This window comes from Schistocerca gregaria, chromosome 3 (genome assembly GCF_023897955.1).
Source record: "Schistocerca gregaria isolate iqSchGreg1 chromosome 3, iqSchGreg1.2, whole genome shotgun sequence".
NCBI lineage: Eukaryota > Metazoa > Arthropoda > Insecta > Orthoptera > Acrididae > Schistocerca > Schistocerca gregaria.
Genome location: NC_064922.1, coordinates 945,633,477 through 945,656,789, shown reverse-complemented (window position 1 = coordinate 945,656,789; position 23,313 = coordinate 945,633,477). Strand labels below are relative to the sequence as shown.

Genomic DNA, 23,313 nt, shown 5'->3' with positions numbered 1-23,313 from the left:
CAGATACAGTGGTGAATGGGGCAAGCAACCAAAGGAAATGCAATAACACTGTAATGAGAAGCTGGAGATCATAGGCCTCATGTCCCAAATACTCAGAAGATATCCCAGAACGACAACTGAAAGTTGTTCAGTGTAGTTTTGGTTCACACTGTATATTTTCCAAAAATCATGTGGACTGTATTTATGATTACAAATATTTGACTTTTCAGTGGGTAAAGTAAAGGAAAGATAATCACTTGCTTTTAGGGGACTGTTGTGTGACGCATAGACACAGTATTAAATAGCTTTCGATCTCTGGCTTTTCTTCTGGCAGAAAGAACACTCGTTCAGACACATAACCACACAGACACCTAAACGCACACTACCACAGCCACTGTGACACTTTAAAGCTAGTTAATACTGTGTTCTGTTATGTGTGTCCATGCATCACACATCAGTCTGCTAAAGGTGAGATTGCCTTTCCTTTATTTTACGTAGTGTTCCATTCAGGAATTTCCATTATTAAGTTTGCAGGGCACTCACAAGTTCCAATCAATATTTTTTTATTGACTAGTATAGCTCTATTAGAAAGAGTATTGTCAGAAACTGTGGAATTTACTTTGAAATGTAAATACCACACTTTACTTTGAACTGTAACTTCTACAGTTCTATGATGTTCTTGTCAATCGAGCAAAACTGGTGTATAAAAAACATTGATTGGGACTTAAGACTGTCCTACAAACTTAACTTCAACAGATACTGCTTCTCCTGCCGGCAGTGCCAGGTCTTTCTAAATTTCCATTGTTGTTTGTCATTTCAGTAGATTATTTCAGCTGACAAGATCTTTATCATTACAGGCAAATGCATGTATCTCATGCAACAGTTACATGTATCCTACTTGTGATATGGTGTCAAACAGTTTTTCCACAAAGCAATTTGACAAGAACATGCAGCAAATTCTCACTGGTTCTTTGGTAACCTAAGTGGCACATACATGTCCCAGGGGCAGTGGAAGAGTCGAGACTTTTTGTTATTGCTTTTCTGATGAATTACTGAATGAGGTGGTTCATTTTTTACACTGGATTTATATTTTGGTCGGTGATGGCAAATCCCTTTCTGATTGTCTATGTAACTTTCTGTGGTTTCCTTCAAACACATAAAGTAAATTCTTGGATGGTTCCTTTGAAACCTGTTTGCTGCCCTATTATCTAATCCACTTCTCTACCAAGTCTCTAGTGATGTGTTCTCTGTGAGACATTGAATGTCAGTCTTCCTTCCTTCAGAACAGTTCTTGAAGAAGAAATGGTGATTCTAAGAGACAATTCCATCAGTTTTTCAGATTTTAAGTACTTGTTATTTACAGGGTTTGTGTTAATTTTTGGTTTTTATGAAGATTTGAGGATGTCTCATCGTGTTTTCAAAAATCTGTTTTCAATGCAAATTAATTGGAATGTATCTTTTTACCATGAAAGACTGTGAAATGACACTTCACAAATTATGTTTCTTTGTAATTTACAATAGTCCCCTGACAAAATAATATAGCTATAATTTTATTGAAAATTTTAGATGATAGAAAATGTGATGAGGAGACAGAATTTACATGCAATGAAAATAAGAAATGGAATCGGGCCCAATGTATTCCCAAGAAATGGCTTTGTGATGGTGACCCAGATTGTGTTGATGGGGCAGATGAAAACTCGACCCTCTTGAATTGCCCAACTCCAGCTCCTTGTGGTGAAGAACAGTTTAAGTGTGCCAATGGACGCTGCATTAACAAGGTAAATACTGCTTAATTTTGTTGTGCACTGCCACATAATTTATGAGGGCAAAACTCTTGAATATTTCTGATCTTGTGTGCATTCTAAGTGCTGCATTTATTGCATCTAATATTATTCTTCCTGAAAGTTATAGTAACAATAAATAAAGTGCAATGTAGTGTCCCACATTTTTATTTCTGTCCGTCTTATTTGTGTACTCAATTGGATTAGCATGTTGTAGTTTCTAATCATTTCTTTGCAGATTTTTGAGACAGGATCATCCTGAAACTAAAAAGTTTGCTTTAACATACTACAAATAATCGAATTAAAATATGAAAGCTTTTAATATTGATAGCAGTTCCAGGAAAATTCACATGAACTGTAGAGAATTAAAACAACTGATATCTAGAACCTTTGATTTGTATATGCCATCATCATCATCTTCTTCTTCATGTTTCTGTGTGCCACTGTATGTTGATTGTTAGCTAGTAGCAGTAGAAGGTTCTCGGCAGAGCTTGTGATTTCCTATTAGAGAGTGTTTTAATATATTTAGCATCATCTGCAGCAATGTGCTCATTGGAAATCTACAAAACTCTAATGGCCATCACAAAAATAGACACATCAAGCTCATCTTACATCCAACAGCATGGGCAGTTTGTGATAATCTCAAATGTTAGTAAAAATTCTGAAATATAGTTAGACATCTCTATTAGTAGTCTACAACAAATTTGGAGTGAAAATTAAATGAGAACATTCTCAAAGTTTGTAGATTCATTTGATTCATATTTCTGGGGAAAACTTAAAAGTATTCCAAGATAAAAAATAAAATACCATGAGAGGCATGAAACTGTTCCTCTTGTGTGAAGAAAAATGTCATCACTAATGAATTTGCATTCTGTTGGACCTGTAGAAACTTACTGTGAGAAATTGTTAAGAAAACTATAAAATTAATTTTGGTAGCATCTGAGACATCATTATTGTGCCGTGTGCCACAGTGCAAGTAATTACTTGCCAGATGAGCTTTTGCATATTTGTTGTTTAATTTTTATTGTTGTTTCATACCGTTTCACTGTATTCTTCTATTTGCTTTCATTTAATTCTATAAAACTACATGAAAAAAATCTTTTTTCTGTCATGGCTGAATACGAGAAGGAACTAAGGTTGTTGCTGATTGCTGAGTTGATTACTGCCCACAACAAGCTGGAAGCAACACACTCAATATTTTGTCAGAGAAACTCAGAAGGTTGTTACCCTGTGTATTGGAAAGCTTTCACCCTGCCTATAAATAATCCTGCAGCAGGAGACAATAAAATGAAAACTCAAATCTTATATCCTGCATCTAATGTTGTTGATCAACTACTTAAAACCAATATTTGAGACAGATAGTAAAGTGATGAACACTGTACTTCCATATATTTAAGTATAAGGATCACAATAAAAGGATAAAAGTGAGTCTACACCTATATTCTGCAAGCTACCTTACAATCTGTGGCTGAGGGTTCTTCTGGTACCACTATCTGTTCCTCTGTTCCCCATTCTATTTGCGAGTGGCGTGTGCAAAGAATGATTGTCAGTAAACCATGTTACGTGTACTTTTTGGGATTTTCTCATTGCGGTCATTTCGTAAGATGTATGTGGGAAGAAGTAAATTGTTGCCTGACTCTTTCTGGAACCACTCCCTTGGAATTTTAACAGTAAACTTCTCTGTGATGCACAACACTTCTGGAGTTTGTTGAGCATCATGGTAATGCTGTTGTGCCAACTAATCATCCTGTAATAAAACATGTAACTCTTTGTTGGATCTTGTCTATTTCTTCTGTTAATCCAAACCACTAATGGGTCCAGACCGATGTACAATACACAAGATTTGGTCAAACGAGTGTTTTGTAGATCACTTCATTCATGCATGAATAAGATTGCCTTAAAATTCTTCTAATGAATCTCGCCTCGCGTCTGCTTTTCCTACTATTTGTTTTATTGGTCATTCCACATAGGTCACCCCAGATGGTTTCTCCTAGGCCATTTCCAGTGATTTGTCACCAATATTGTTATCATACTATAGCAAATTTCTTTGCCTATTTACCTGTAATATGTTAAATTTATGTACCTTTATTGTCAACTGCAATCCCTGCTTCAGTCATTGATCTTCTCCAGGTTTTTCTGGTGTTTGCTAGTTTTCTGGGATTGCTAACTTCTTACAGACAACCACACCATTGCAAATAGTCTCATGGAGCTTCTGACATTATGTGCTAGATTAGTTATAACCAGTGACCAGTCTTCCCAGGAGTACTCCTGAAATTACCTTTACATATGTTAAGTTTATTCCATTAAGATTGATGTGTAGAGTTCTATCTGTAAGGATGTCTTACATCCACTCACAAATCTGGTCCGATATTTGGTAGGCTCATATTTTTTCCACTTAACTACAGCTCACAACTGTTTTGAATGCCTTCTAGAAGTCATCCATCTAGATGCTGATGTCTGCAACAATGTGGATCTCATGGACAAAGATAGCAAGCCGAGTTTCAGAAATCTATGTTTTTAGGATCCATGTTGTTTTATGTAGAGCAGATTTTCATTCTCCAGAAATATCATAATATATGAACACAAAACACGTTCCTTTATTCTACAACAAACTGATGTCAGTGATGTTGTTGTTGTAGTCTTCAGTCCTGAAAGTGGTTTGATGCAGCTCTCCAAGCTACTCTATCCTGTGCAAGCTTTTTCATCTCCCAGTACCTACTGCAACCTACATCCTTCTGAATCTGCTTAGTGTATTCATCTCTTGGTCTCCCTTTAAGATTTTTACCCTCCACGCTGCCCTCAAATACTAAATTGGTGATCCCTTGATGCCTCAGAACATGTCCTACCAACAGATCCCTTCTTCTGGTCAAGTTGTGCCACAAACTTCTCTTCTCCCCAATCCTATTCAATACTTCCCCATTAGTTATGTGATCTACCCATCTAATCTTCAGCATTCTTCTGTAGCACCACATTTTGAAAGCTTCTATTCTCTTCTTGTCCGAACTATTTATCGTCCATGTTTCACTTCCATACATGGCTACACTCCATACAAATACTTTGAGAAATGACTTCCTGACACTTAAATCTATACTCGATGTTAACAAATTTCTCTTCTTCAGAAACGCTTTCCTTGCCATTGCCAGTCTCCATTTTATATCCTCTCTACTTCGGCCATCATCAGTTATTTTGCTCCCCAAATAGCAAAACTCCTTTACTACTTTAAGTGTCTCATTTCCTAATCTAATGCCCTCAGCATCACCCGACTTAATTCGACTACATTCCATTATCCTTGATTTGCTTTTGTTGATGTTCATCTTATATCCTCCTTTCAAGACACTGTCCATTCCGTTCAGCCGCTCTTCCAAGTCCTTTGCTGTCTCTGACAGAATTACATTGTCACCAGCGAACCTCAAAGTTTTTATTTCTTCTCCATGGATTTTAATACGTACTCCAAATTTTTCTTTTGTTTCCTTTACTGCTTGCTCAATATACAGATTGAATAACATCGGGGAGAGGCTACAACCCTGTCTCACTCCCTTCCCAACCACTGCTTCCGTTTCATGTCCCTCGACTCTTATAACTGCCATTTGGTTTCTGTACAAATTGTAAACAGCATTTGTACAGAAACCAAATGGCAGTTATAAGAGTCGAGGGACATGAAACGGAAGCAGTGGTTGGGAAGGGAGTGAGACAGGGTTGTAGCCTCTCCCCGATGTTATTCAATCTGTATATTGAGCAAGCAGTAAAGGAAACAAAAGAAAAATTTGGAGTACGTATTAAAATCCATGGAGAAGAAATAAAAACTTTGAGGTTCGCTGGTGACATTGTAATTCTGTCAGAGACAGCAAAGGACTTGGAAGAGCGGCTGAACGGAATGGACAGTGTTTTGAAAGGAGGATATAAGATGAACATCAACAAAAGCAAAACAAGGATAATGCAATGTAGTTGAATTAAGTCGGGTGATGCTGAGGGCATTAGATTAGGAAACGAGACACTTAAAGTAGTAAAGGAGTTTTGCTATTTGGGGAGCAAATTAACTGATGATGGTCGAAGTAGAGAGGATATAAAATGTAGACTGGCAATGGTAAGGAAAGCGTTTCTGAAGAAGAGAAATTTGTTAACATCGAGTATAGATTTAAGTGTCAGGAAGTCATTTCTCAAAGTATTTGTATGGAGTGTAGCCATGTATGGAAGTGAAACATGGACGATAAATAGTTTGGACAAGAAGAGAATAGAAGCTTTCGAAATGTGGTGCTACAGAAGAATGCTGAAGATTAGATGGATAGATCACATAACTAATGGGGAAGTATTGAATAGGATTGGGGAGAAGAGAAGTTTGTGGCACAACTTGAGCAGAAGAAGGGATCGGTTGGTAGGACATGTTCTGAGGCATCAAGGGATCACCAATTTAGTATTGGAGGGTAGCGTGGAGGGTTAAAATCGTAGAGGGAGACCAAGAGATGACTACACTAAGCAGATTCAGAAGGATGTAGGTTGCAGTAGGTACTGTGAGATGAAGAAGCTTGCGCATGATAGAGGAGCATGGAGAGCTGCATCAAACCAGTCTCAGGACTGAAGACCGCAACAACAATAACAATGGGATTTATTGACATCTGTTAAATAATGTACACAACACTGAAGTAAGTAATTTTTAGTCTCTTCACAATAGTCCCTTGTGATAATCAGCTTTTCATCAAGCAAGAGCCTCAATGTTTATAGCAGATAGGTAAGCCACACTCATTACTAATATTTGGAGAGTTCTTTGGAGGCAGATTAATTCAAAATATGGTAGATATAGGCACTTCCCATGAGCACTGATTCATAAATAGGTGATATTAGTATAATGAAAGTTTCCCTCTGATTCATTGTAAAATCCATTTCAACAAGCTACCAACTACATGTTGTATACATTTTGGTTCCTGAGCAGAAACTGACACATAGTAAATGTACAGTTTTGATACTGGACACAAATTAACTTATAACATGTTGTTTATGTTGTGGTAGCAAAATAGGGGCTGAGTAACAGCAATGAATAGATGTTAGTAATTTAACTACTTAACAGACTGATGATGCTCTGTTTCCCACACCTATTTGTAGAAGAGTGCAGTATAAAAATTACAGAACATTGTAATACACAGCAATTATATGTTGGTTAAAGATACAAATGACAGTAAATGAAAGGACACAAAGATACAATAGGAAAAAGAGAATTTCTGTCCAACTATGAGCTGTATAATTAGAAAATGGCAAAAAATATCAGGCACTGCATTATGAAGTTGATTTCTATGCCCTCAGGGATACAAGAAGCCTACCAAAATATTACAAGAAACTTAAATTTTTCAGACTGAATAATTAACGAACTAACAAATTATTCTGCTGAAAGTAGGCATTTTTGGAATGGAAAAAAAAACTGTGCATCAAAACTATGGTACTGAGTTTTGGAAATAATCACAAGTTAGCATCAAAACATTTTGGAACACAAACATTGTGAATATGAATAACTTGTGAAATGTGAAGTGTTTGGGAAAAGTTAGATGTTTGTTGAAAAGAAGAGAATGAGAGCTTTCAAACGAGCTCTGTTACTTTAGAAATAAACTCCTGTTTGTTCATTGAAAATTTCACCTCCACGTGTTTTTTATGAATCGTAAATCCTGAATTTTTCTTTAAATAAAATAATTCCATAATAACCAATGGTATCACTATCATAAATAGTCTGTAAATATCAAGTGAATAGTATATTTCATTGGAATAAATCATCCATAAAAAATTAGCTATTGTGTGTAACTATTGTATATTCCTTTGTAACAGAATGAGATCAAATAAAGAAAAAAAAATGTTAATACCAGGAATGGTATAAGAGAAATTACGATGGTCCTGCCTTACTTTCATACATCTACAATAAAAAGAATCAGTGGTTTCTTTAGACACATACGTTTGTTTGACTTCTCAGTCAGCTGTATTCATTTTTATTCTAACTTTATGTGTACTATCAACATTTTTATTGATTTGGGCTCATTTGAACTCACATTTAGGGTTGGGTATGTGACCATGATAATGACTGCGGTGATGGAACAGATGAGGGGAAATTCTGTAATTCTCAGTACAAAACATGCAGTCCTCAAGAATTTACTTGTCAAAACTTCAAATGCATTCGTCGTGCCTACCATTGTGATGGGGAAGATGACTGCGGCGATGGCTCTGATGAATTCAATTGTCCAGGTAAGATACAGAAAATTGATTTGCGCATATCAATAAATGCTGATGGTTATTAAAGTCACTAAAACATTCCAGTAAAGCAAAGTGTCTGCGTGGTGTTGAGGGTAGAATAATGTTCTATTGTGTTTGTGATTCATTTATTTGGTGTCAGTTACAAGTCATATAACTACATTCTGTGTTATTTGATTCTCTAGAGAAAATAATAATTAGAAGCAAAATTGGTTTACTGTATAATATTTTTTAAAAATTAGTTTAGACATGGACGTAACACCTGTAAATATTTCTGGATAGGGGATACGGTATTAAGAGCTCTTCTTGAGTTGCATCACTGTTCAGTAGTATTTCTAGAATGCACAGTAAATAATGATTAAGAGATTACAGCAATGTACAATGTCTTGTTGTATGACATACATATTTAGTTGTGAAATACGTACATGGTCCAGTGAACAGAATACACTAATTTTGTGTCAGAGATGTGCTACAAATAGATGAGCATTAAAACATGATAGTTTTTGTGTAACACTCTATAATACAAATTTTTATGTAGCACTGTATAATAAATTGTTTTTAAGTATTACAATTGTTAAAAATTGTCGACATACATGAAAGTTGTTCTTTAAGCTATAAGGTTTATTCACTCTGCTCACTGATCAGAATACCAATTTAGGTACACAGATTCATTTTTCAGTCTCATGTGGAGTTTAAACCAGTACTGTGCTCATAATTTTATTTGTAAGTTATCACTTATTTTTATGACAGGCTTACTGTGCATAATTTTATTGAGATCAACAAAGAAATTAATTAAATAGTTTGATTGATCTTATCACTGTTCAGAGGCTCTTCACTTTCCACTTTAAAGATACAGTATACTTGCCATTACATGCAGATTATTGAGATGGGGACTATTCATGGAAAAAAAAAATCCTCTAACAAACAGCCTGCCACATGGCAATATGTGCTATTTCATTGTTTAAATGACTGCCACCTGTCAACAGAGTACAATTTACATTGTTACTGGCCAACCTGCTGCTGATTTTGTGCAGTGGTTTAGCCAGAAATAAGTAAAAGCTGTCCATGTTTCAGGCATGATTGCCAAAAATACTAAGTTTTTTCATGAAGCTATAGCGTTAGAAGGAGAATTTAATGCCTCGTGTGGATGGCTAACCAGGCTCAAACACTGTCATGTGATTTGCAAACTTACTGTGCAAGGATAGTGGCTTAGTTCAAATGTTGCGGCAGCTGATTTCTTCCAGGAAGAGGCCCAGAAATTTGTGGAATAAGAGAATTTCACACGTGACCAAATTTATAATGCGGATGAAAGTGCTGTGTATTGGAAATGTCTACCAACCACAACCCTTGCTTATAGGAGAAAAGCTTGTGCTCCTACAGATAAGTCATCTAAAGAATGCATTACACTTTTGTGCACCAAAATGCTTCTGGGAACCACAAAATGAAGCTACTAGTCATTGGAGAAAAACTGTAGCATTCAAGGATATCACAGCTAAGGATTTCCTGTGCGTTTTTATGACCAAACAGGAGCTTGGATAGTGAAAGTTTCAAAAACTGGTTCCACCCACGTTTTTTATCACAAGTTTGGCAATTTATGGAAGAGAAAGGATTGCCACAAAAGGCTGTTCTGCTGCTTGATAGTGTCCGTTCATATCTTGATGATAAGATCCTCGTACCTGATGATGGTCTCACTGTTACGAAGTTTTTACCTCCTAACATGACAGCCTTTGCACAGCCAATGGACCAAGGCATAATTGCGTAGGTAAAATGGCACTACCGAGCTGGTCTATGTTAGTTGATGAGGATGATTTGGTGGTGTTCTGGAAGAATTTGGCAATTCTAGATGCCATATGCTGGATTGCTGATGGCTGGTAGGAATCAGGCTGCATACACTAGTTCGATCCTGGAGGAAAATTCTTCCACATACAGCAGAAAGTGATTTTCAAGGTGTTAGTGATGAAGAAATAATGACTGCACAAATAATGAATCTAGAAATAGGTTTAAAAGTTTTTGAATCTGTTGATGAAGAAAATTTGAATGAGTGGCAGAAGATTGATGCATGGGAAGCCGTCTTTCAGTAATGAGGGGCACGAAAATTGTGGCTGCTGTTTCACAATAAGACAAAGAAGTGGACAGTGAATATGAAAATGGGGATGAAGACAATGACCTTGTCAGTCATTTTACCACACTGCAATGTGCTGAAACTCTTCTAGATTATATGGGTCAGAGAAGGTATCAGTACAAAAACATAATTGTGGCAAAAGAAATTTGAAATGCTCTGCACAAAAATGTCAACTCCTTTCACAAGCAGACCAACATCACAGAATATGTTCATAAATAAACAATGCTACAGTATTTAGGCATAGAACTTGAATAAATTTTCGAACAAAGAATACATGTTTGAAAATATCTCTGTTATTCGTGTTTTTTTATTATTCTTGCATTTATCCCCCGTATTATCCCAAATAATCATGAGTATACTGTACTCCAATTTCCTTTCAAGCTGAAGCTTTGAGTCATGCTGGAGCGCAGTTGGTGGCAAAAGGCAGGAATTTGAGGTCGAATCCTGTTCTGGCGCACATTTGCGGGTTGTTGCTTATAACAAAGGTGCCGCTTATATTCTGCATGGAATGTGAGAATTCTTTTTCAGTTTTCATGCCACCTTTTCTCAGGAGGTTATATTTTGAGTTAAACATTTTTATGTCAAAAACCTGCCTCCACAGCTGAGTGATAAGAGTAGATGGCTCCCAGGCGGAGAACCCAGATTCGATTTTCATTAGTGCCAATAATGTTTCCTTGGTGGGAGGACTGGTACAGGGTGGACTCAAGCTGATGATGCCGATTGAGGAGCTACTTGATCACTAAGTAGTGGCTCCTAGGTTTGGCATGTTGGCAAAGAGAGCAGGAGGGAGGTGTGCTAACCACGTGCTCCTCCTAGAGGCATGATGCTGTGTGGCAGAGGATGACATTGTAGCCAGTCAACGTGCCTTGGACCTTCAGGTTCAGGATGAGGAGCTTGTGTGTGTGTGTGTGTGTGTGTGTGTGTGTGTGTGTGTGTGTGTGTGTGTGTGTGTGTGTCAAAAGGGAAATTCGCTTGAGAAAATTATAAAATTGCAAGAAGACAATGTGACTGCCCAGTACTTACCAACAAGAGGTACGATCCAGTAAGGGCGATAAGCACATTAAATAAATAAATAAATAAAGCATCATTCATACCTTTCAGATCTGTTAATGTGCTCCTCAGATATGAATGAGGGATACGTTGGTAAGGAGGGGTTAGTCATTATCCCTTAAGAAGGAACTAATAATTCTCAAAGCTATGAATAGTTTTCTTTTTTCTCTATTTTTCTTTTATCTCTTGGATGTCTGGTATTCTGATTCTTGTAGAAAAGTAGCAGCCAGCCATTCTGTCTGCTCATAATTTTACAACATGATTAAGCCTTTACAACTCTTTGAGTTCTGCTTTCAGTTTTCTTGTCGACATTTCCTATAGTTGAATCTGGGATCACCTGTTACTCTTACATGCTTCTATCTTATTTCAGAGAAAAATAAGACATGCCCACAAGGAAAATTCCGATGTAACAATGGAGACTGCATCGACAGCAGTTTGGTGTGTAATAAGGTATCTGACTGTTCTGACGATTCTGACGAGCCTCTGCATTGCAATGTTGATGAGTGCGCCAAAGTAGAAGTACATCAGTGTGGACATAAGTGTGTGGACACACCCACAGGATATTACTGTGAATGTAACCAAGGATATAAGTGAGTTTACAAAAAAGTGCATGTCCAAATATGGAATTCTGTTTGAACTTTCATAAAAGAATGTTTCTCATATTCTGTTGTTTCTTTCCAGGTTAATGCCAGACAATAAAGCTTGTATAGATATAGATGAATGTTTGGAAACCCCTGGAGTTTGTTCACAGTACTGTTCAAATACGCCTGGTTCTTATTACTGCAAATGTAATGATGCATTTTATGAGAGAGAAACAGATGAACATACATGTAAAAGGAGAGATGGCACAAAACCCTGGCTGATATTTACCAACAAGTATTACATACGGAACATGTCACTGGATGCCACACAATATTCATTAGTCCATCAGGACCTCATGAATGTAGTAGCACTGGATTTTGATTATAAGGACCAGTACTTGTACTTCTGTGATGTCAGTGCTAAGACAATCTATAGGTAAATTGAAGTAGTTCTACTCTGTAAAATAACATTAATTTACTGGTGAAAATTATAATCACTCAGTGAAATTTGTTCACTCACTGAGATTTTGTAATGTATGCCATTACTTAAAGATTTATTCTAGGACCCCCATTAGATCCAAACAAAGAGCTTGCTTAAAGTCCTGATAAGTTTAATTTTAATATTTTATCCATGTTCAGCAACTGTAGTTGCTTATATCAAAATAATCATCAGCCATTTGTATAAAAGAAATTTAATTTCCTTAACCAGTTTCAGGCACTTAGTGCCCTCCTTCAGAAAGTTATAATTATGTCATTATTTGTGTGAGTCAACAATTTTAATTTACAACACTAAAATGGTTCTGGATGGTTTTACAGCTATTTTGTTCACTTTGAACTAATATAGCAGTTCTGTTGTGAGGAAAAAAAAAATTAAATTCAAATAACTTTGACCGCTAGAATAACTGATGTATGGCAAAACACATTAGCAATTTTTTCTGGCATGAAGGAACTAGCATTCCAGTAGTGATATACATTTCCAGAACATTAAGTTGCAAGCAAATAAATGGATCACAGTGATCAGGGCCAGTGATTTCTTTATTTTCTAAGTTAAGCAGCTGTATTTAAAAAGCTGAAGAAGCAACAAAGTAGGCATACAGAACCCTCTGTGACCGAAAAATATGTAGCTTATTTTCCCTCTTCAAATAAATATGTAACTGTTGTGGACTATTTCTGTGGAAGTCTAAAGAAGAACTCTGTAAAGATATCAAAATTGGTAATCTGGGATTTACAGAGGTAATAGAGTTCTTTAAAGATTAATTCTTTACATGCTTATTTGATGTTCTAATTAAAATATTCAAGGTCAGGAATGAAATGTAGGTGAGGGTGGAGTGTAATGCCAAATCAATCCGTTGATGTTGATATATTGTAATGCAGGAATATTTTCATTACTTCCCAGGAAATGCTTGTGTTCTGATAATTCTCTTAAACTGTTCTGATTCTTTTGTTGCTGCAATATTTCACTAACGAAAAAGAAAAAAAAAATTGTCAAGCTATGGTTGAAGTTAGGACACAATTGCTGTCTCCATTCATTGATGCAACTCTGTGATCTTAGGCAGTGGTATGATGACATCACAAACTGACCATTGCATGAGCATATGTAAAGAGTTTGGCTTTAAATGTGAATCTGTCAGCTGAGTGCTTATACCCCTAATGATGATGATGATGTGATGTGTGCATTGAGAGACAAATGTTAGACAGAGAATTATTTTTTGGACCACTGTGTAAGGCCTGTGAAACAAAAATCACCAAGGGCTTAATGAATATTGTTTCTATAGTTAAATTTTTTTTCTTTTTTGCAGGTCTCCAATTGGTAGCACAGACAACAACCAGACAAAGGAGCCAGTTATTCGCCATGATAGCCACGGTTTAGAGGGCCTTGCTGTGGACTGGGTTGGCCGCAAGCTGTATTGGCTTGACCGGCACAGTAAGAATCTGGACGTTGCTGAACTGGATGGCCGCAGCAGGAAGACTATCATGTCTGGCATTGCAGACCCACGTGCAGTTGTAGTGCATCCTGGCATTGGTTACCTCTACTTTACCAGCTGGCATCTGCAGGTAACCTTTCAAGCATATCTTAAGTATTAACATATTTTGTTAACACCAAGTGCACAGGAACAATGATTTGGTGGCATGACACCCTGACATGTGCTGGATTCACAATGTCATGAAGACAGCTTCAAATCCTCAACAGACCAAAATTTATGATTCTCTACATGAGAAACTACAGAAATCACTTCATTAGGGTCTGTTTCTTTCCACAACCTCTCCAAACAGAGTTAATGACCCATTTCTAGCAATATAATGGTAAATGAGAAGATAACACCCTTGATCACACGCAGACAATTGTACAGGCACAATTGTGCACCCAAACAAACACACCCACATGTGCATACACACACTAAATTGCTCAAAAATGTTTTGGACCACCCACATGACTAACATGATTTGTGTTTTTGGATTACACTCCTGGAAATGGAAAAAAGAACACATTGACACCGGTGTGTCAGACCCACCATACTTGCTCCGGACACTGCAAGAGGGCTGTACAAGCAATGATCACACGCACAGCACAGCAGACACACCAGGAACCGCGGTGTTGGCCGTCGAATGGCGCTAGCTGCGCAGCATTTGTGCACCGCCGCCGTCAGTGTCAGCCAGTTTGCCGTGGCATACGGAGCTCCATCGCAGTCTTTAACACTGGTAACATGCCGCGACAGCGTGGACGTGAACCGTATGTGCAGTTGACGGACTTTGAGCGAGGGCGTATAGTGGGCATGCGGGAGGCCGGGTGGACGTACCGCCGAATTGCTCAACACGTGGGGCGTCAGGTCTCCACAGTACATCGAAGTTGTCGCCAGTGGTCGGTGGAAGGTGCACGTGCCCGTCGACCTGGGACCGGACCGCAGCGACGCACGGATGCACGCCAAGACTGTAGGATCCTACACAGTGCCGTAGGGGACCGCACCGCCACTTCCCAGCAAATTAGGGACACTGTTGCTCCTGGGGTATCGGCGAGGACCATTGGCAACCGTCTCCATGAAGCTGGGCTACGGTCCCGCACACCGTTAGGCCGTCTTCCGCTCACGCCCCAACATCGTGCAGCCCGCCTCCAGTGGTGTCGCGACAGGCGTGAATGGAGGGACGAATGGAGATGTGTCGTCTTCAGCGATGAGAGTCGCTTCTGCCTTGGTGCCAATGATGGTCGTATGCGTGTTTGGCGCCATGCAGGTGAGCGCCACAATCAGGACTGCATACGACCGAGGCACACAGGGCCAACACCCGGCATCATGGTGTGGGGAGCGGTCTCCTACACTGGCCGTACACCTTTGGTGATCGTCGAGGGGACACTGAATAGTGCACGGTACATCCAAACCGTCGTCGAACCCATCGTTCTACCATTGCTAGACCGGCAAGGGAACTTGCTGTTCCAACAGGACAATGCACGTCCGCATGTATCCCATGCCACCCAACGTGCTCTAGAAGGTGTAAGTCAACTACCCTGGCCAGCAAGATCTCCGGATCTGTCCCCCATTGAGCATGTTTGGGACTGGATGAAGCGTCGTCTCATGCGGTCTGCACGTCCAGCACGAACGCTGGTCTAACTGAGGCGCCAGGTGGAAATGGCATGGCAAGCCGTTCCACAGGACTACATCCAGCATCTCTACGATCGTCTCCATGGGAGAATAGCAGCCTGCATTGCTGCGAAAGATGGATATACACTGTACCAGTGCCGACATTGTGCATGCTCTGTTGCCTGTGTCTATGTGCCTGTGGTTCAGTGTGATCATGTGATGTATCTGACCCCAGGAATGTGTCAATAAAGTTTCCCCTTCCTGGGACAATGAATTCACGGTGTTCTTATTTCAATTTCCAGGAGTGTAGAAAGCTCTTTTCTAATATTCTTTTGACCATAGGAAGTCACTGTGTAATGAGGATGAAAGTAGCCCTGCATTACCAGTGCTGCTTTGTGTGTGCGCTGTCTCCAGTTGTGAAGTGGACAACATGGTACGTGTGCACTTGTAAATCTGTCAGACTGCCATGAAAGGTTATGTCAAGCTTCGGCCATGTTCACAGCATCAGTTTGAGGTAAAAAGAGTTGCTAGCGTGGGAAGTTACCCACCAAACTGGTGGACACCACAGCAAGGTCATCTTCACATTCACCTGCTGTCGTGAGACTCAAAATATTGAAGATCTGCCTTGTAGTTGTCACCTGCAGTCAACAACACTAACTGATAACTACAATCTAGACATTGATAGCTAATAATTATTGTGAGGAGAAAGCAACAGAATTGCACACTGCCTTTTAGGAGGCAAATGGGAGGACTGGGTGGACTCTAAAACAGTATGGAACCATTTCTACATGTTCAATTTGGCCTTCAGTGTCCATTAGGCACAACATTTCTAACGTTTTTCGAACAACAAGAAACAGTGTGGTATTGGGTTGCAAGGCACACATGTCTCTCAATTCAGTTAACTTGCTCGTTGTGTGTAGCTGATCCTCTTCTCTGGGTAATCAGCTATGTTGATCTCCCACAAGCTTCTTCTCCGAAGACTATAGCTGGATTTTTGTTAAAATACTTCCCTATTCTTTTTTTTTTTTTTTTTTTTTACGATCACCACAGACGCTAACACATCAAAGAATATGACATAATTATTCATTGAGTTCTCCACACGTCTTCTGTGTCACTGGTGGCAAACACTTGTTGTCGTCAGTGACTTGCCCCTCTCACACTCTTCTAATAGCAAACCTCTCACCTGCACATAGAAACAGATGGATCAGTAGAAACGTTCTCACTCTCCCGCACTTTTACGTAAAATATTGGATGTTTGAGACGGTGGAAGGCCCAGTGTTTCTAGAATTTACCCCAAAATTCTTGAGGCACTACACAGTGCAAACTCCACAGCACCATGGTACATGCAGAAGGTGAGAGAGGGATCACTGGAATGGAATCTGGATCAGTGGAGTAGGGTTCTGTCATCAATGAATGCACGGTTTGTCTCATATCTGGTAGTCATTGTAGAAGAGTGTGGAACCATCTGAGTATCAACACAGGACCAGCAGGGAGGTATTTAATCTTGTTTTGGGGTGGTATCATATAGGGATCTCTGAAAGTTTTCATTGCTATAAAGGATAATTTGAAATCTGTGCAGTATCGAGCAGGGGCCTCCAACCTATTATTCAGTTCTACTGTCAACATTTTTACAACGGGTCTGTCTTTAGAGACAAAATGCATGAGCATGTTGCTTCCACTTCTTGAACATCTTCACCCAGGTGACAAGAATTAACTGAATGGAATGGGCTACTGCATCTGCAGACATGATATCAATTGAGAGTGCTTGGGACCAGATGGAGCTTGCAGTGCATTGTTGCAGGTACGCTCCTCACACACTGGAGGACCTCATGAGGGCTGCCATGAAAGAGTGGTAAATCTTGACCACTTTGCAAACTGCATGCCAAGGAGAATCCAATCATGTTACAATGCAAGAGGTGTAGCAAAACTGTATTGAATGTTACCTTACACCAGATTTTAATTTTGCAGCTGAGAGAAGATATGTTCTTTTGAACAGACCGTCTTATTTATTTTGATTATTGTTTTGTTTAACAATTTTGTAAGACTTATCCTATCCCACACATTTTCACAAATATGCATGTGATAGAAACATCAGTTTTCCACATTTGACTCCAGAACATCTTCATCATTGTTTTTGGTGTGCACAATGAACAACTCTTCAGATTTACCTGTAATGACTTTTTGTGCATTCACATTAATAATATCACATTAGAAAATTAGTTGATGTACACGAAAAATAGAGCATGTTAGATACTTTAGTTCAAACAGGTTTCAATAAATATTTGCTGTTATCAATTTATTGGAACTGGTCATATACAAGACATACTGCTGTAGATGGTGAAGTTCAAAGCCTTGTAAATGTATATACAGATTTTTCAATTAATAACTGTTTCAACTTGTACTTAAAAACAGCCCCATACAGTTAGTTACTTTCTATCACTAGGCAACCTGTTAAAGAAATACCTCCAAGCAGCAATTGGTTTGTTTACTGTAATTATGAGTGTGTATATTCATTATGTTACTTTATACATTCTCTTTTACGAACATGATTGTGGTAAGAACATATACAGAGTACACAATTAGTAAATTATACTTAATGAAATAATACTTACAATGTTGGCATTTACTCTGTTAGTGGTTACTCTTAACTGCCTGTATATTTTATCCTTGTACATTGCACAGTCCCCCCCCCCCTCCCCCCCTCCCTCCAGACACACACACACACACACACACACACACACACACACACACACACACACACACACACCAAATCACAATCCGTTGTTACAGGTACGTGTAGATAAACCCATAGTCAATTTGTGTTAAGACAGTAGAAGTTGCTATGGTTGTGAGCTATCTTTCTCTTGGATGTAGCTGGTATGCTCTTTCCACAGATGCCCATTCATCACAATGCTTAAAATAAAACCATTTACTGCATCAGTTGCTAGTTTACTTTACTACTACACATTTCAATGGTTCAAAAAATCGTCTTCTCATGGAGAACTGTGTAACATTTTACAGTTACAGAGAACTGTATAGCTACATCTTGGTGTCACTTAAGAAAACAGACATCTTTTCACAGCAGCAGACCATATGCAAGGCAAGTCACGTTTCACGTTTTGATTGGAAGTAGAGTCGAAAGGATACTGCATACTGCCACTAGTTGCATGTGCTCTTCGCCATACATTATGTTCACACTGTCTCTCTTAAGATGTTCTGGTGGTCAGTGGGAAGACTCGTATGATGTCCAAAGGCTGGTATGGTGCAGATTCCTAAACTAGTCTATCCTAAGACTTCATAACTACTGCAACCAACATTCACTTGAATCTGCTTACTATGCTCATGCTGTGATCTTCCTCTACAAGTTTTGCCCCCACATTTCCTTCCATTACACGACTGACTATTCCTTCATGCCTCGGGATGTGTCCCATCAACTGATCCCTTCCTTTAGTCAAGTTGTGCCATAAATGTCTTTTTTCCTCCTGATTAGCTACTCGATTTACTCATCTAATCTTCAGGCTTATTCTATAGCATCACATTTCAAAAGCTTCTGTCCTCTTCTTACCTAAGCTGTTTGGCACCCACATGTTGCTTCTAGACAGTAAAAGTACCTGTGTGCTAGATACACCAGACCTACACCTGGACTTATGGTCTCGGGTGTGATTTCGCGTTATAGTAGGAGCACTCTCATTGTTATCCCACCCGCCCTTGCACTCCAGCCACCCAGATTTAGGTTTTGTATAATTTACCTAAATCATGTCAGGTATATGCTGAGTTGGTTCCTTTGGAAGGGCACGGCCGATTTCCTTCCCCAACATCGAGCGAGGTGGCGCCATGGTTAGACACTTGAATCACATTCGGGAGGACGACGGTTCAATCCCGCATCCGGCCAGCTTGATTTAGGTTTTCCGTGATTTCCCTAAATCACTCCAGGCAAATGCTGGGATGGTTCCTTTGAAAGGGCACGGCCGACTTCATTCCCCGTCCTTCCTAATCCAATGAGACCGATGACCTCACTATCTAGTCTGCTTCCCCAAACAACCCAACCCAACCCCTCCTTTCCCAACCTTGATACAATTCAAGCTTATGCTCCATCTGTAATGATCCTGGTGTCAACAGGACGTTAAACCCAATCTTCCTTCCTTTCCACACTCATACTGACTACAAATTTGTGTTTTCCAAGAGGATAACATTTGCCGACGAGCTGCTGTTATAACCCAACATCCTGTACGCAGTGTCAACATGTTGCCTTGTCTTGTTCAATCACCAGATCTGTCTCCACTCAAGTTTGGTGTTGCAATTTTTTTTCCTTCCCACAGCACCATCTGATTTAATTCAACTACATTCCATTATCTTTGTTTTACTTATGCTGGTGTTAATCTTGTGATCTCTTTCCAAGTAGCCAACAGCCTTGCATTTGGAATACACTGGTTCCTGTCAGATTACCAAAATTAAGCAGCATCAGGCATTTGTGGTACTTTGATGAGTAACTGCCCGAGTATGCCATACACTTTTGGCAGCTTTGCCTTTATGACAGAAGGGTAGGACAGATGTTGGTGTATAGCTCCTGATAACCAGACTTTGCACCACTGTCCTGGATTAAATTCAAAACCTCTCTGCAGTGTTTGATGAAGCAAGGACATGTGACACTGTTTGATGGTGATCCATCTGTCAAAGGAGAATGCTGAACTCAGAGGTACTCTTGGTGCTATTTGAAAGCAGTGGCCTGTATGCCAGCACTAGGTTTAATGCTCTCCCTTCTCTCATCATCATACAACACAAACATAACACTACACTACACTACACACACATCCATCTCGGTCACTTACACTTTTCTCAAGATAAATCCAAACACACAACACTCACACTTCACAAAAAGGTGCCACTCTGCACGAAGGAAACAAAAAACCTTTCTAAGTAGGTGGCTGTACCTGCCTTTCAGGCTGTCCTTTCAACCATGCCATACAACTTCACTTTTATCTTTCAAGACACTATCAGTTCCACAGAACTGCTTTTACAAGTCCTTTCCTGTCTATGGTAGGATTACAGTGTCAGCAGCAAACCTCAAACTTTTTTATTTCCTATCCTTGAACTTTAATGCCCTTTCCAAATTTCTTCTTGGTTTCCTTTACTGCTTGCTCAATGTACTGATTAAATATAATTGCAGAGAGGCTTCAATCTTGTCTCGCACCCTTCTCTCCTTTAACTGAGAAATGTATGTTTATTACATTTTTTGCCAATAGACATACATGCAAAAAAAAGGAAATGAACTCTTTACATAAAGTAAACTCACACATATTTGTCATATATTTTCCCACTGCTTATAGCCTGGTTTAAAGTTTCAGAATAGGACAAACCAAAACACTTCAGGAAATAGTTGTAACCAAAGAAAGAATGAGTCAGATTGAAAATTTGCCATCAGACAAGAGTTCAAAAACATTAGCTAGCATAGATTGTTTATTTAGCTTTCATATTCACTATTGTAAAAGTGAAGAGAGCACATGTAATAACTGAAAACATAATTCATTAGCAACAGAGTAATTGTTTTGTTGAGATGATTAAAATAATAATTTGTAGAGTGATAAAAGAGGATGTGGTGAACAAAATTAAGCGAAATAAAGACTGCAATCTATCCATGTGTAATTGACAGGTGAAGGTAAGGACACTATCCATGCACATGGGAGGATTTCAGAGACAGATGATAAAGAGCAGGAAAAGGAAGAAGATGTGTTGCAACAAGAGTATAAAAGCAATTGAGCTGCATAAGTTTCTTGGAATTTCACAGATGAAGCAATATCTTATATCTCCACAATCCACCCAGGATGAACACAAATTTCATTTCTTGTGTATTGTATGTCATTATTAGTGTAATAGCAAGAATAAGTAGCAGCTTAAATGTTTTTTAACTTTGCAGGCTTATATTGGAAAGATCGGTATGGATGGCTCTAACTTCACAAGAATACTGAAGTGGGATCAAGACATTGCTTGGCCAAATGCTTTAACCATTGATTATTTCACCGATCGTCTGTATTGGGCAGATGCACATCTTGATTACATTGCATCCGTAGACCTGGAAGGCAGGCACAGGCATGTGGTGTTATCTGGTCAGCAAGTGCCACATGTATTTGCCATAACATTATTTGATGATGATCTGTTCTGGACAGACTGGAACCTTAAAGCCATCAGTCGAGCAAATAAATTTAATGGGCATAACTTGGAAGTAATTCGCAATACCACGCACAGACCGTATGATATTCATGTGTTCCACCCTCTGAGGCAGCTAGCATACCACAATCCTTGTGGTAATGGGAATGGAGGTAAGATGGACTACTGAAGTCAATTGTTCAACTATACCAGTGGAGACATACATTTTAGTTGCTGAGTATTTAATTTCTTTATGAAATGAATCTATATATTCTTTACGAAATGAGTCTAGAGATGAAAAGCTGACAGAACTCAATAATAAATTTTATTTGAATGCTTTTCATGGCTTTAAATGTCATTATCTTTTTCTAATTGAGTACAGTGATCTAGTTCCTTTAACGTTTTGTTGACAAATGTAGAACAGTGCATTGTCAGCTTTTGTGAAACAAAAAATTATGTTTTTGTGCAGGTTGCTCACATTTATGCCTGCTAGCTCCAGGCTCAGGACAGTACCAAACCCCAGAGGGTTATGGAGAAGGTGAAGGTACTGTTGGCTACACTTGTGCATGTCCCAATCAGTTTTTCCTCTCTCCTGCCGATAACAAGACCTGCATTGCCAACTGTACAGTGGGACAACATCGTTGTGGTGCACCAGATGAGAGTTGCATCCCATGGTTCTGGAAGTAAGTTCTGAAAGTATGCATTGAAATTACAAACTGTCTGGGGCCAAATGAAATTGTAGTTCCATAATATATATTGTGGCAGTCGTAATTTTTACTTTGAGTTCCTTGTGATAATGTTACCTCTGAAGTAATCTAACAATGGATAGGTTCTCTCTGGATCTGATTTATAATAATTAAAAATGTTTTTGTAGGAGCTGTAAAGACCATATAAATACTGTATTAAGTTACTTTCTACCTTGTAAGCACATTCTGTTTGGAATAGACAAATGTCTATTGTTTAGTGTAAGACAGAGAAGTCAGTAAATTAATAGATTTTTATTTATCGTGGCGACAAAATGTGAGCTACTGAAAGTCAGGCATCCTTGCACCAGTAGTGAAGGATATTAGTTGTAGATATTTAAAACTGCTTGTGAGTGCTACCTAATGATGACAAATTGTGGTTATATATGTTGTTTGATCCATTTTTAACGTACTTGCAGGTGCGATGGGGAAAAAGACTGCAGGGATGGATCAGATGAACCTTCAGATTGCCCTGGCCGGCAGTGTCGTGCAGGGACATTCCAGTGTGAGAACGGAAACTGTACTGCAACTGCCACTATATGTGATGGAGTTGATGACTGTGGAGACAATTCAGATGAGAAAAAATGTGATTTACCATGCCCTGGTCTTGAATTTAAATGCAAAACCACTGGACGGTGTATTCTCAATGCCTGGAAGTGTGATGGTGATGCAGATTGTAAGGATGCCAGTGATGAAGACCCTGCAATATGCCGTAAGTACACTTGAAACCTATAATTCATCTTTATATTCCTTACACAGGCAAAGTAAATTAAATTTTCCCTCCATTGAACAGCTTCAACTCATTGAATGGGTGAAAATAAATTTATTTTAATTGGTTTTTAGGAAACCGACAGTGTGATCCTGAAACAGAATTTTCTTGCAAGAATGGCCGGTGTATCCCTAAATTGTGGATGTGTGATTTTGACAATGATTGTGGTGATGATTCTGATGAACCAGCTTACATGTGCAGGTAAGTTAAATCCTTGTGGATAAATTTTAACTGAGATAAATGTCCTAGGAAAGTTCTAGTAGAATGTAAATACTTTAGGATTAAAGGACACCTCTCCCTGAAAAGCAGAAGCATTGAGTTGTCAATAGGCACACAACTTTAGCCGG

The 23,313-nt window shown here is 38.9% G+C and overlaps 1 protein-coding gene across 2 annotated transcripts in view; it reads left to right on the top strand.

The window, feature by feature from the left end:
* LOC126355878 (low-density lipoprotein receptor-related protein 2) overlaps window positions 1-23,313 on the top strand; it is a 1,254,105-nt gene that overhangs the window by 1,195,491 nt on the left and 35,301 nt on the right. For both annotated transcript variants that reach the window (XM_050006377.1, XM_050006378.1), the window contains 9 exons: window positions 1,546-1,757; window positions 7,793-7,979; window positions 11,528-11,747; window positions 11,839-12,174; window positions 13,538-13,793; window positions 21,225-21,627; window positions 21,924-22,137; window positions 22,617-22,909; window positions 23,041-23,167. In XM_050006377.1, the coding sequence (XP_049862334.1) occupies window positions 1,546-1,757; window positions 7,793-7,979; window positions 11,528-11,747; window positions 11,839-12,174; window positions 13,538-13,793; window positions 21,225-21,627; window positions 21,924-22,137; window positions 22,617-22,909; window positions 23,041-23,167 (2,248 nt within the window). The remainder of the gene's footprint in view (window positions 1-1,545; window positions 1,758-7,792; window positions 7,980-11,527; window positions 11,748-11,838; window positions 12,175-13,537; window positions 13,794-21,224; window positions 21,628-21,923; window positions 22,138-22,616; window positions 22,910-23,040; window positions 23,168-23,313) is intronic.